The sequence below is a fragment of the Carcharodon carcharias genome, chromosome 2 (genome assembly GCF_017639515.1).
Source record: "Carcharodon carcharias isolate sCarCar2 chromosome 2, sCarCar2.pri, whole genome shotgun sequence".
NCBI classification, from domain to species: Eukaryota; Metazoa; Chordata; class Chondrichthyes; order Lamniformes; family Lamnidae; genus Carcharodon; species Carcharodon carcharias.
Genome location: NC_054468.1, coordinates 52,266,408 through 52,279,145, shown reverse-complemented (window position 1 = coordinate 52,279,145; position 12,738 = coordinate 52,266,408). Strand labels below are relative to the sequence as shown.

At 40.9% G+C, this 12,738-nt stretch overlaps 1 protein-coding gene across 4 annotated transcripts in view; it reads left to right on the top strand.

Annotated features, from left to right (window-relative positions):
* si:ch211-51h4.2 overlaps positions 1 to 12,738 on the top strand; it is a 432,821-nt gene that overhangs the window by 24,912 nt on the left and 395,171 nt on the right. For all 4 annotated transcript variants that reach the window (XM_041210942.1, XM_041210945.1, XM_041210934.1 and 1 more), the window contains one exon: positions 10,809 to 10,850. In XM_041210942.1, the coding sequence (XP_041066876.1) occupies positions 10,809 to 10,850 (42 nt within the window). The remainder of the gene's footprint in view (positions 1 to 10,808; positions 10,851 to 12,738) is intronic.

Genomic DNA, 12,738 nt, shown 5'->3' with positions numbered 1-12,738 from the left:
AATGTCAGAAGTGGGGATGTTCGCTGATGATTGCGCAATGTTCAGCACCATTCTTGACTCCTCAGATACTGAAACAGCCCGTGTCCAAATGCAGCAAGACCCGGACAATATCCAGGCTTGGGCTGACAAGTGTCAAGTAACATTTGTGCCACATAAGTGCTAGGCAATGACTAAGTCCAACAAGAGAGAATCTAACCATCGCCCCTTGACGTTCGATAGCATTACCATCGCTGAATCCCCCACTGTCAACACCCTGGGAGTTACCATTGGTCAGAAACTGAACTGAAATAGCCATATAAATACTGTGGCTACAAGAGCAGGTCAGAGGCTAGGAATCCTGCGATGAGTAACTCACCTCCTGACTCCCCAAAGCCTGTCCGCCATCCACAAGGCACAAGTCAGGAGTGTGATGGAATACTCAACACTTGCCTGGATGAGTGCAGCTCTCCCAACACTCAAGAAACTTGACACCATCCAGGACAAATCAGCCTTCTTGATTGGCACCACATCAACAAACATTCAGTCCCTTTACTACCGACACACAGTAGCAGTAGTGTGTACCATCCACAAGATGCACTGCAGAAATTCACCAATGCTTGTTAAACAGCACCTTCCAAACCCATGACCACTACCATCCAGAAGGACAAGGGTAGCAGATAAATCAGAACACCGCCACCTGGAGGTTCCCCTCCAAGTCATTCACCATCCTGACTTGGAAATATATCAGTGTTCCTTCACTGCCACAGGATCAAAATCCTGGAACTCCCTTTCTAACAGCACTGTGGGTATACCTACACCATATGGACTGCAGCAGTTCAAGAAGACAGCTCACCACCACCTTCTCAAGGGCAACTAGGGATGGGCAATTATTGCTGGCCCAGGCAGCGAAGCCCACATCCCGTGAATGAATAATTTTAAAAAATTCATTTTCGGCCATTCATTTACAAATATCAAATAAATGCTTCCATCCAAATGGAGAAATGACATCTGAAAAGTATAGATTGTATAGTTGAATCAATTCTAAAAGTAGTGATCTTTCACCTCCAGTCAGAATGTTATCTCCTTTTCTCACTTTTTTCTGGGAGCAAGATATGACTAATTTTTATTTGATTGCAAAAAGGAAGTTCAGTGCTTTGCCGAAATTATCACTAGTGGTGAAGGCTCTCTTCCCTCTTCCTGTTATGCCACCCAGCTCATCGCAGGATTCCTAGCCTCTGACCTGCTCTTGTAGCCACAGTATTTATATGGCTATTTCAGTTCAGTTTCTGACCAATGGTAACTCCCAGGGTGTTGACAGTGGGGGATTCAGCGATGGTAATGCTATCGAACGTCAAGGGGCGATGGTTAGATTCTCTCTTGTTGGACTTAGTCATTGCCTAGCACTTATGTGGCACAAATGTTACTTGGCAACTGCACAAAATCCGGTCAGCAATTTTGTTTTACAACATAAGATTATCTATTTTCCAGTAAGCTGGCAACTTTCACCTGGAGCAAATACTATACCCCAATAATGTTTTTTTTTATTAAACTTTCATGAGATATGGCATCTTTGGCTGCGCCAGCATTTTTATTGCCCATCCCTAATTGCTCTTGAGAAGGTGTGTTGAGCTGCCTTCTTGATCCCCTGCAGTGTAGTCCATGTAGTATAGGTACAATCACAGTGCTGTCAGGGAGGGAGTTCCAGGATTTGACCCAGCAACAGTGAAGGAATGGCAATATATTTCCAATTCAAGATGGTGAGTGCAGGCAGTGATGTTCCCATGCATCTGCTGCCCTTGTCCTTCTAGATGGTAGTGTTCATGGGTTTGGAAGGTGCTGTCTCAGGAGCCTTGGTGAGTTCCTGTAGTGCACCTTGTAACTGGCACGCATTGTGCATTGGTGGTAGAGGGAGTGAATGCTTATGGATAGGGTGCTTTGTCCTGGATGGTGTTGAGCTTCTCGAGTTGTTGGAGCTGCAAGCAAGTGAAGAATATTCTATCACACTCCTGACTTACACCTTGGAGATGGTGGGCAGGCTTTGGGGGTCAGTTGGTGAGTTACTTGCCACTGGTTTCCTAGCCTCTGACCTGCTCTTGTAGCCACAATATCTATATGGCTAGTCCAGTTCGGTTTCTGGCCAATGGTAACCCCCTTGAAGATGTTAGTGGGGGATTCTTTGATGGTAATGCCAGTGAATGTCGGGGGTGATGGTTAGATTCTCTCTCGTTGGAGATAGTCATTGCCACTTGTAAGGTGCAAATGTTACTTGCCACTTGTTAATTCAAGCTAGGATATTGTCCAGGTCTTGCTGCATTTGGGGACATGGACTGCTTCAGTGTCTGAGAAGTTGCAAATGGTGCTGAACATTGTGCAATTATCAGCGAATATCCCCACTTCTGACCTGATGATGGAAGGAAGATCATTGATTAAGCAGCTGAAGATGGTTTGTCATTCTTGGATATGGGTGGTTTGGCTAGGACATTTTATATCTTAACAAATTTTCTGATCAGGTAATCCTTCCCAGGCTAAGTGCTTTTTTTGTGGGTAGCTATATTTATTGGTTGCTGATGCTTTGTGGTTCCGCTTCACCTGGGATCTCCTAATACTCCATTTAGTTAACTTTGAGTGCATAAATGTTTTTAATGACTAGCATTCTTGTCCCTAGGAGTTAGACGTTTTGCTTCTTAATCTTTTCGTACTAAGACAACATCCATATCTGGTTTAGGGGTCACTGGTGGCACCTTACTCTTTTTCAGGCTTTGCTTAGTCTGTGACACAAGGAAAAGTAAGTCATTAGTTCCTGATAATTCTCTAAAAACAAACATTTTGAGGCTTAGACTAACTATTACAGTAATACTGATTACTTGTAAGACAACAATGCCAGTGTTGGGTCTCAGCAGTTTCCCATCCACAGTATCTACATCTGTGTGTAGGGTTTTAGTTTCTCTGTTTGTGGGCCATATTTTGCCACTTATCGATTCCTTGCTGTACCTGCTCAGCGCTCTCTTGAAACATTCTCAGAGGAGTAACAATTAAGAGTTTGTACCTAAGACAGTCATGTCTAATAGTATGACCCTGCACAAGATGACCATGAAAGATAATTTATAGTACATGTGCCTTTATGTTTTCAAGTCCACTCCAGACTGAATACACAAACGAGGCTGACATTTGAGTGTGGCACTGAGGGAGTATTGTTTGAAGGTGCTGTCTTTTGGCTAACTTGATACCAGAAACCTGTTCAGGACAGCATTGCTGTCTTACAAGTAATCAGCATTACTGTAATAGTTAGTCTAAGCCTCAAAATGTTTGTTTTTAGAGAATTATCAGGAACTGATGACTTATTTTTCCTTGTGTCACAAACTAAGCAAAGCCTGAAAAAGAGTAAGGTGTCACCAGTGACCCCTAAACCAGATATGGATGTTAGTACGAAAAGATTCTATGGCACTATTTGAAAAAGAGTGGGACTGTACTCCTGGTGCCCTGGCCAACATTTACCCCTCCATACCAACAAAACAGAGTAATTGCCTGTTCATCTCATTGCTGTTTGTGGGATTTTTGTGTGGGGCAAATTGGCTGTCACTTTTCCCTACTAACAATAACACCTGCAGTTCAAGGGCAATTTGTTGGCTGTAAAATGCTTTGAAACTTCTTCTGGACAGCATCTGTCTTTCGTCCTTCCTACCTCCTTTGTCTAAATTTTATCAAACAAAAACTACAAATTATTTTAATTAATTCCAAACCTTAGGTTGAATCTTTCCTTTTAAAGGGGTTCTACTATGCTAGTTCAAGACAGTTTTCTAGGTCAGTATGTCACTGAACTAATTGGGTAACAAGCTCTTTTAGATCAAGTATTGTGCAATTAAAAAGGGTTAATTAGTAACCTTGTAGTAAAGGAGCCTCTGGGGCCAAGTAATCATAATGTTATAGAATTTTATCTTGTATTTGAGAGTGCTTTAGTTAAGTATGAAACTAGGTGTCTTAAATCTAAACAAAGCAAATTACCTAATTATGAGGGGTGAGTTGGCAGAGATAGTTTGGGAAACTACATTAAAAGCAATAATGCTGGATAGACAATGACAAGCATTTAAATAATTATTTCATAATTCACAACAGGTATATTAAAAATCCCACTGGAAAATGATCCAGCTGTGGCTTACAAGTGAAGTTAAAATAGTATTAGATTAAAATAAGTTGCTTATGATGTTGCCATAAGAGAAATAATCTTGAAAATTTTGAGGATTGGGAGGATTTTAAAATTCAGCAAAGGTTGACAAAAAAGAGAAAATAAGATATGAGAAAACTTAAAAACAGATTGTAAATCTCCTGTAGATATGTGAAAAGCAAGAGATTAGTATGAGTAAACATGGGTGCCTTAGAGGCAGGAATAGAATAAATTATATTGAAGAACAAAGAAAAAAATATCTTGGACAGAATTTTTGGCCCCACCAAGGTAGATGGAGCTCAAAAGTACTAGGATCAGACATCGTGCCAGTTTGACCCATTTCCTAGTGTCAGACTTTTTGGCCAAGACTGGTTTGGGGCCAGCTGGGTTCCAACCCCCACAAGGAGGACAACCAATTCGGCTCATTATGTACCTTATTAAAGCCAAGTTAAGAAAGCCACCTCGGGATTTTCAAGTCAACCTCCAATTTTCTGACATGACAGGGAGTCATTTAATTACCTGGTTGTGGGTACCCAGTGGCAGGTTGGGATGCTAGCACTTTTAAAAATTGATTCATGGGATGTGGGCATTGCTGGCTGGGCCAGCATTTATTGCCCATCCCTAGTTGCCCTTGAGAAGGCGGTGGGGAGCTGCCTTCTTGAACCGCTGCAGTCCATGTGGTGTAGGTATACCCACAGTGCTGTTAGGGAGGGAGTTCCAGGATTTGACCCAACGACAGTGAAGGAAAAGTCTCCTCCTTCTCCTATTTCTTGTGTTCTTAAGTTTTGAATGATTAGTTTAACAGCCTACAATAGGGTTACTGACGCAGTGACAGGTTTTCTGTTTAGGTGGCAAGTGCTTTTCTAGGTTTGGGAAGATATTCTCCCCTGCCTGTTATACCTCCTAGAATTGTTTTGGAGAAAGCGGGAAATTTCAGGTGGTGAAGCCTGCTACTGTGTCACCTCCCCAACCGTGGTTTTCTCCCCTTCACCATTGGAAGGACTACTGCTGCCTTCCTCTTCCCGTCCTGCCACATGCAAATCCAAATGGAAATGGGGTGGGGTGGGAAGATCCCTTGGAATCTCTCCTGTCCAATCCACTTATGGACACTCCCTGGGGCCACTATGTGCAAAAGCAGTGGTCCCCAGAAACTACTGAGGACCTCCTGAGGAAGGAGATCACCTAGATCCCCCAGAGGGGTGGATCCTGGCTTATGTTTCTAATTTCACTGTAATTCATTTTACACTGTCCAATTATATGGTCGCCAAGGGACATGTTTTTAAAAACTGTCTTAATTAATTGAACCAAATGTAAGTTCTTCTTTGTATCAGCCTCTGTATCAGTCTCTGTACAAGTATATGTAGTTCCTTGAAGTATCAGGGATAGTACATACTTTGTGTGTCTTTGGTAATATTATTAGCACAGTGTTATGGCTGCATTCCTTCACAACTACTTTATTAATTTCAACTCAATTTAACGAACAGGAAGAGTGTGAGATACTTAACCCTGCAGTCAATATGTGAAATCTATAACCTACAAGGTAATTGTGCAAAAAATGTGCAAAAAGGCAAAATGGTTTTATAATTATGCTGCATTCTTTAAAAAAAAATCAAATTGACTTGTACCAATGCACATTTGAAGTATTCTGTAGGGATGTCTCCCAGCTCAGAATTCTATCAATGTATGTATATTGTTTCAAGGGTGAATTTCGCTCCAGACAAAATCGAATCAAACTGTCAAAATGGAACTTTTTCATCTGATACATTTAACTTTTGCCACATCTATTAAACTTGACAACTACTTGAAACTTGAAGGTATCTGATGAGATCATGGTTTATACAGAACCATACTGTGCCAATTAAGTGTATTCCTTTCTTTGAGGCCTCAGTTAGGGTGATAGGTATATCCATTTGAGTCAGCTCCTTGAACTGCTTGTCAAACTATTCCCATGGAAACAATATCAAGAGAATATAGCCAAAGGAGTAAAATGAGAAGACCTAGCCAGCCTGATAAGCATGCTGCTTCCACAAACCTTGTGCAAGTAATTGCAGTCTCTTCACCACTTTGTCTAAAGGCAGGCTCTCTATACTTTTTCTGACTTTCAATTGAATTGAAACCCTTGAACATTTGTTCACCACACAGGTCTGCTACTCAAACCTGAATTTAATTCCCACAAAATAAACTTTCTTAGTCCAAGTAGCGCAAGAACCATTGTGCCCTTTAGAGTAATTGATTATCACAGCCTTAAGTTTCATTTGCGAACCAGATATTTGGGACTAGGTGTTCTCTGTTATTAGGTAGGAATGCAGTGGAAAGGCATATAATTGGGAAGGGAGGTCTTCTGTCCCCTCACTGGCTTGGCCTTCATTTCCTTTCTCAGGAACATCAGTAGTAAGGTTTAATAAATTGTTCCTTCCCCACCAATCACATGCTAATGTTTTTGGTGGTGGGACACCATATTTTGGCCTGTTTCTTTCCCAACCACTCCAAATTCTGCCACTCCCTTGGGTCCACCTGGTAAACCATGGTTTTAGGCCCAAGATTGAGGTGGGAGTGGCCCTACTTTTGGCAAACGGAGGAAGAGGGAGGTCCCCCCTTCCACCAAAAGGCTCTATAGTCCCCTTAGCATGATCCCATCACTTCAGGTTCTACAACGGAGCACCTTAATTTTCTTTGGAGTCATTGACAGGAATTCCACCTCGATCCCGCAATAAATATCAAATGGTTGTGACCCAGAAACTGACTAGGATGTCATGAAAGACAGAGGCCCCAATCCATCACGTTTCAGGTAGGATCAGGAAAAGCCAACCCTTTGTATCTTAAAAGAAGTGCTGGACAATTGATGCAGCGTTTGTTGATCATGCTGAAAATGTTATTGTATTTGCCTTGAACTTTGAAGTCATCCACAACTCTATCTGTGTCTTACCTTGCAGTAAGTCCTGTTCCCCTATAGCCCCTGTGTTCGCTGACCTCACTGGCTCCCGGTCAAGCAATCTTGATTTTAAAATTCTTATCATTTGTTTTCAAATTTCACCATGACCTCATCCCTCCCTATCTCTCTCATCACCTCCACCCCACAACCTTCAAATATCTTTGCTCAGCAATGAGGCTAACTGACATCCCGCCATGAGCGGACGACTTTCCCACATGGGCCCCTTTCTGCCTCCAATTTAACCATGGGTAGTTTTCCCGTCACTGAAACATTGACACCCGGCCTATCCTGCGATTAAGTGGGCCAGGCTGTCACGATTCCAGCCACGGCAGACAGGATTAAATTCTGCCCCGGTATCTGTACCAGCTTGTATAGCATACTGCAAAGAAGGGAATGTGAAAGAAACAACTCATGAAGTACTTTTCAGCTGTGCAGTATGAACCCTGGTCCCTGGCTGCTGTTGCCTCTTCCTAACCTAATAACTTCATAAGTCCTTGATTGTCTTAATGGCTGAATTTTGCAGAAATTGCATGCAGATAGCTTTATCCAGTAATACAGATGGATATCTGTTTCAGGCTTGGAAACTACACATTGAACATTGTTATAAAACACATGTTTTATATCGAAAATGACTTTGTTAAGTGCATTGAAGCCACCAGACAAGTAAAAAGACTGAACAAAAGCATTTTAAATGACTCAAACTGCAGCTTCTAAGTTGGCCAAACATTTGTATAGCTGTACCCTACATATTCCAAAGTCATTAGGACAGAGTCTGGCTGTTTAGAGATGGTCTCTGTCTCTGGTGGGCTATCAACTCAGATGATTGTGAATGACCACATCTCCTGAGCCATTCACAAAATATCCAGACATTACCTGTGTATTCAGTTGGGTGTGGAACAAGCCGTTAGACTCGATCATTTTGGACAATTGATCCCCATGTGAATGGAACTCTTCCAGCCATAATGTAATAATTTCTAAACAATGGAGCTACAGTCAGCTTGCTATGACAATGTCTGGACAATGGGCCAGTTTGTGAGAGGGGCTAATGGGCCATAACTCCCAAGCTCCCCAGTGTCAGATTTGGTGAGTACCTCCATATATGTGCTGGGGAATCCTTCTTGGAGGTTGCCAAGTAAAGGTTTGCATGGCAATTGCCCAGAAGTGCAAAATTCCTCTGGACAATTGCTGTGCTCTGGAAATCATCCAAATATGCAATTTAAATCACAAACTTCAGATGGCTCCACCACGGTTATACCAATAATTACCCAGAAAAAGTTAGAAGAGTTAAAACCTTTTCTAACTTCTGGGTAACTATTGTAAAAACCCAGACCGCCCCTGAACGGGACTCCACCCACAACCCCCAACCTCTTCAACCAACCCCCTCGACCTCCGATTTCTTCCCCCTCCCACCCCCTAAATCCTACCCATTCACCTTAGAAACTTACCTTCTCCCTAGCCTATCAATTTCAAGGGACCTTTAAACTTACCTGCTTTACGGCAGCTACTGCTGCATCCTCCAGAGCTGCGCTTTGCTGGGGCCTGTGAGGAGTCTTTGATGCAGGCCCCAAGCAACTCCGATGGTTGGAAGTGTCAACGTAATTTTCGAGAGCAGGCAAATAGGAATTTATTTCTTCTAATTCCTGCGAGCCATCTCTTTCCAACTCTGTGTTTAAGAAAATGCTTTTCTCCAGGCCAGCCAGAAGAAGGATTCGAGTATGAGATCAGAAAGACCGGAGTGGGCTCTTATTCTCACTCCGACCATCCTGCAAGCTTGCACCATGCCTGTTTTTTGACCATCCATACACCCTGGCAATGCATTAAAAATCAACCCAGCAGCTGCTGACCTAGAAGAAAAATTAGAAATGGTCCGCCAACATTTTTAAAATCGTTTCAACATAGAATTCAGAAAGACCATCAAGCTCATTCCGAAATCATCCAAGTCATCAATCTGCATGATTCGTATATAACTGACTTTTTTTTTTACTCTTAAGCAATTTAACTTTCCCTTCCACTTTGTAACTTTCCCTCTGCATGTCTGTGTGTGTACTACTGAATGCGTGTGCAAGTGAGAGTTGATGTTTTTTAGTTTGTGTTAAATATAATAAATCCTATTTTCTTTCCTTTTTAAAAACTTACAAGAAAACCTGTTTATGTATGTCTTTTACAGTCACATAACTTAAACACTTGAACACTCACTGAATTACCAAGCAAATTCCTTTTAAAAAAAAAACCTGTTGTGGTCAACTGAGGAGTGGAAAAAGAGGGGATCCATTCTACCACTTCTCATCTGACTGTAATAACATGAATAACTGTTCCAGACATTGGTAGAAAAAAGGCATATTTTGATGACCAACAGTCAGTAAACTCTGAGTAGTCATATTGCCACCAACCACAACTGCAGGGTTTGGTGGTGATTGTGGGGAACTGGTTTCACAGCAATCAACAGAATCAGTCAGACTGTCTTATCTACTGTAGTTAGCATGCATTATTGGACAGAAACAGCCAATGGCATCATAGCACAGAAACAGCCAATGACAGTAATAGTTAACTGCAACCTTAAATCTACTCCCGTCTTCTAAAAGCACTGCAATGCTGTCCGATAGGACAGTGGCAAACCCTCCACAAAAGCATCACATGCAGCACAACTAACCATGATACAGGGTTGGGTGCTGAGCTGTTTTGTCATTGCATCCAGACTCAGTTTGGTGACTGAACATTTTGGTTTAGTTTTGCTTGACCTTTTTTCCTCCCCCAAAGACTTTCCAAAACTCCAAATAAATGTTTCTGTGCATTATGACTATTTAACTTTAGGTGCCTGCATTCCTTAGGTTTCAGCTGAAGTGCTGAAGGTAAAAGCTGCACATTGTGAAATTCCATGCAATTGGCATATGATACTACTGGCCAAATTTACACTTGTTTCTGGCAATTTTGAATTCATTTTTGTCTTATGTGAGAATTATGTCACATTGGCCCAATTTTTCCAGCAGTAATAACGACGACACTAGCAGCATTCGGAACCATTACTCCACTGAAACTGACAGCAACTTCTGGAGCCTGCACATGTGCAGTGAATATATGCTTATCCACAGGGTGTGGTGTTGAGGCAATGCCAGTCTGCAATCAATGGGAAATCAATTGAATTCACGAGAACTTCCATCCATAAACTGTTAGTCTTGCTGTAAAATTTCTTGAAAAAGTCACACCTTGTTGAATGAGCTGTAACTGGGTTTTTAACAGCCTGCTATCTTCTTAATTACTGCTAAACGCTCTCACTGGTCCTGTGATGCTAATTTTATAGTTGTGAACTCCCAAATTTCTTCATAATATTAAATTCCACATTACTTTAAAAATGATTAAATTTAGTTTATTTTAGTTTCTATCTTCAATTTTTTTAATGCTATTTGAAAATTTAAGTTCTAACTGAAGGATTTAAGTGGTTTTAACTTGCTGGTTTGTGGCTTGTGAATACTTCACCGTGATTGGCAGCTTACCTGCTTGCTGGCATCACCACTATGAACACCAAAAGATCTCCTTGACTTGGCACCAGATTTAAACTGCTGTCTGGAAAGGGTAAATTATGCCACAGAGATCAGTGGATCTGTGTTGGCAGCTTCTTCAAGGTTAACAGCATGCACCGTTGCTTTGCCACAGAACTCAAAATCCAGATTTTTATTTTGTATGGTAAACTTTAGTGTTTAAACAGTTGATAAATTTTTTTTATTTCATTTTTTTCAGATTTCATCTCAATTGCCTGTATCTTGGGGACAGGAATATTAGGTAAGTCTATTTCATTTTAACGTTTACTTTTTGTATTTGTTCATGGGATGTGGATATCATTGGCCAAGCCAGTATTTATTGTCAATTCCAAATTGCCTTTGAGAAAGTAGTGGTGAGCCACCTTCTTGAACTAGTGCAGTCCATGTGGTGTAGGTACACCCGCAATGCTGTTAGGTAGAGAGCTTCAGGATTTTGACCCAGTGACAGTGAAGGAACAGCGAAATAGTCCCAAGTCAGGATGATGTGCGACTTGGAGGGATTCTTGCAGGTGATGGTGTTCCCATGCATCTGCTGCCCTTGTCCTTCTAGATGGTAGAGATTGTGGATTTGGAAGGTGCTATCAAAGGAGTCTTGGTGAATTGCATTCCTGCAATGTATTAATCTTGTTGTGATGTATCTAGCATTAACATCCATGTTGCGTTGTATTTCTAACAAATCTTAGAGGGTGTCTCAATGATAAAACCCTCCTTTTGTTTTGCGCAGTCTATTTTAAGGTGGCATTGTTTCTGTATCAGAAATAACATTTTTAAGAATGCTGCTAACAGCACCGGAGCTTGTTAAACAACTGATTTAGCATATAACATTGATACTGATTCATCTTTCTCCAGTTATGTTATTTGATGTGCAACTGACCCTGTGTGCATTTAAAATTAAGTATTTTAAATGGAAGAATCCAGGAGATATGGAGAAAGGTCAGGGCAATGGTTTTAGCTGCACTGTAATAGCTTCCCTTCATATTGTAAAACCAATCAGGTCCTCAGAGCTTAAAGTTTTCTCAAAATCGTTGTTTCTGAAGCACCATTTGAGCACAACACTGTTTTCAGTGGTAGATTCTTGGGTGAAGTGGAGTGAAAACAGCCTATGGACAATGCACCGAGAAAACTCTCTGTGATACAGATGAAGCAGCAGCAAAATAAATGAGAGGAATTTGAAGAAAATTGCTAAACAATGAATAACACATAGGAATGGGAGACAATGTGCTCTGGTAAAAAAAGCAATAAGTTAACGTGAAAGGTGTTCTCAATATGAATGGAACCGCTTGGTCAAAGGCTGTAGCTTAATAGAATGACTAAGTTAACTTATGAAATGCGTTGTATTTTCATTTGGGAATAATATCTAGTTGCTCAATTTATTCAACTCAGATGAGAGTTTATTTGTTAATCTACTTCCATTTTATCCTCACCCAGGAAGTTATTTACTTATTCAAGCCAATTCAGAATCTATTTTACTCAGTCACTGATTTAATTATTTATCTATACCAAAAGGTAGTTGATTTATTTACTTGTTCAATGTAATAAATTATGTAATAGCCATCCATAGAGTAACTATTTATTTGTATCCTGTCAGAGTTTATTTTAGGTAATTGCTTATAAAATAATTTAATTAGGTTACTTCCAGGACGCAATATGACAGATGTCATATTGATCATACAAGTGAGAACCAGGCTAAATATAAAATGTTCAGAAGGCAAGTGAAAAAGGTAATAAGAGAAGCAAGGAGGAAGTATAAGAAAAGACTGGCAGCCAACATAAAAGGGAATCCAAACGTCTTCTATAGGCATATATAGAGAAAGTGTAGTAAGACGAGGGCTGGAACCACTTACAGGCCAAAAAGGGCTTCTACACATGAAAACAGAGGGCTTGGCTTGGGTACTAAATGAGCATTTTGCATCTATATTTACCACAGTGGAAGAAAAGGAGGTTTCAGGCTGGCTGTACTTACAGTTGACAAGTCACCAAGAAAGAATTTGAATGCATCAGAGGATGCTGAGGGAAGTAAGGGAGGAAATTGCAGAGACATTGGCTATAATCTTCCAATATTCCTTATAGATGGTTGTTGTGGGAGGGGGTGTGGTCCTAGAGGACTGTAGAATTGTAAATTTTACTAG